This window comes from Nicotiana sylvestris, chromosome 3 (genome assembly GCF_000393655.2).
Source record: "Nicotiana sylvestris chromosome 3, ASM39365v2, whole genome shotgun sequence".
NCBI lineage: Eukaryota > Viridiplantae > Streptophyta > Magnoliopsida > Solanales > Solanaceae > Nicotiana > Nicotiana sylvestris.
The window spans coordinates 135,853,573-135,854,621 of record NC_091059.1 but is presented as its reverse complement, the minus strand read 5'-3'; the positions used below and the strand labels follow the sequence as shown (position 1 = coordinate 135,854,621).

The following is a 1,049-nucleotide window of genomic DNA, read 5'->3' as shown; positions in this document are numbered from 1 at the left end:
GCGTGCCATACCGCCACTTTACTGTATTTTTGGTCAATTAGCTGGCCTAGGCCGCATCTGCCTTCACGCAAGGCACGGATTTAGACGAGCCCAATGCTGGCCATTTTTTAGCTTTTCAAGTTTAGCCATTTTCGGCCTTTTGTCATGATTTCTTCACCCTAGTATTCGAATTTGCACATCTTCATTCCTCCAACATTCATAAACATGTCAATAATTCCACAATTCAAAATCAAACACAAAAAATAAAGAAAAATACAAAACATTGGGTTGCCTCCCAACAAGCGCGTCGCGGCACGACAAATTACAACAAAACCATGGGTTGCCTCCCAAGAAGCACCCGATTTAAAGTCGCGGAACGACTCGGGCTATCCCTTATCAAGGATCTTTCAAGTACAAGGTCAAGATCATTATATCTTCCTCAACCATGCCTTGATAATGTTTTAGTCTTTGCCCATTAACTTTGAACTTGCGGGAGCCATCTTCCGATGTAATCTCGACGGCTCCAGTTGAATACATCTCTACCATACGAAATGGTCCTGACCATATTAGCTTCAACTTGCCTGGAAACAACTTCAATCTCGAATTATATAGCACTACCATATCTCCAGGTTTAAAACTCCGCTCAACAATATTTTTGTGATGCATAATCTTTATTCTCTCCTTGTATAGTCTTGTGCTCCCAAAAGCATGGTAGTGAAACTCATCAAGCTCATGCAACTCTGTGACTCTACTTGTACCCGCAGCTTCCATATCGAGATTCAGCTGCCTCAATGCCCACAAAGCTCTATGCTCCAACTCCACAGGTAAGTGACACGCCTTACCAAACACCAATTTATACGGCGACATACTAATAGGAATTTTGTAAGCGGTATGATAGGTCTAGAGTGCATCATCTAACTTTCTCACCTAATCTGTTCTTATAGCATTCACAGACCTTGCCAAAAAGCTCTTTATCTCTTTGTTCGAAACTTTCACTTGCCCACTCGTTTGTGGGTGATATAGGGTGGAAACCTTGTGGCGCACACCATATTTTTCTAACAACTTTGCAA

At 42.0% G+C, this 1,049-nt stretch overlaps 1 protein-coding gene across 1 annotated transcript; it reads right to left on the bottom strand.

Annotated features, from left to right (window-relative positions):
• Positions 1-375: 375 nt before the first annotated feature.
• On the bottom strand, positions 376-846 carry LOC104247941 (uncharacterized). Its single transcript, XM_009804103.1, has one exon. The coding sequence runs from the start codon at positions 844-846 to the stop codon at positions 376-378; it is 471 nt and encodes a 156-aa protein (XP_009802405.1).
• Between the last annotated feature and the right edge of the window lie 203 nt (positions 847-1,049).

Bases quoted from the DNA above. Each gene is read 5' to 3' on its own strand.
- LOC104247941 (XM_009804103.1), bottom strand. From the start codon at position 846: ATGTCGCCGTATAAATTGGTGTTTGGTAAGGCGTGTCACTTACCTGTG.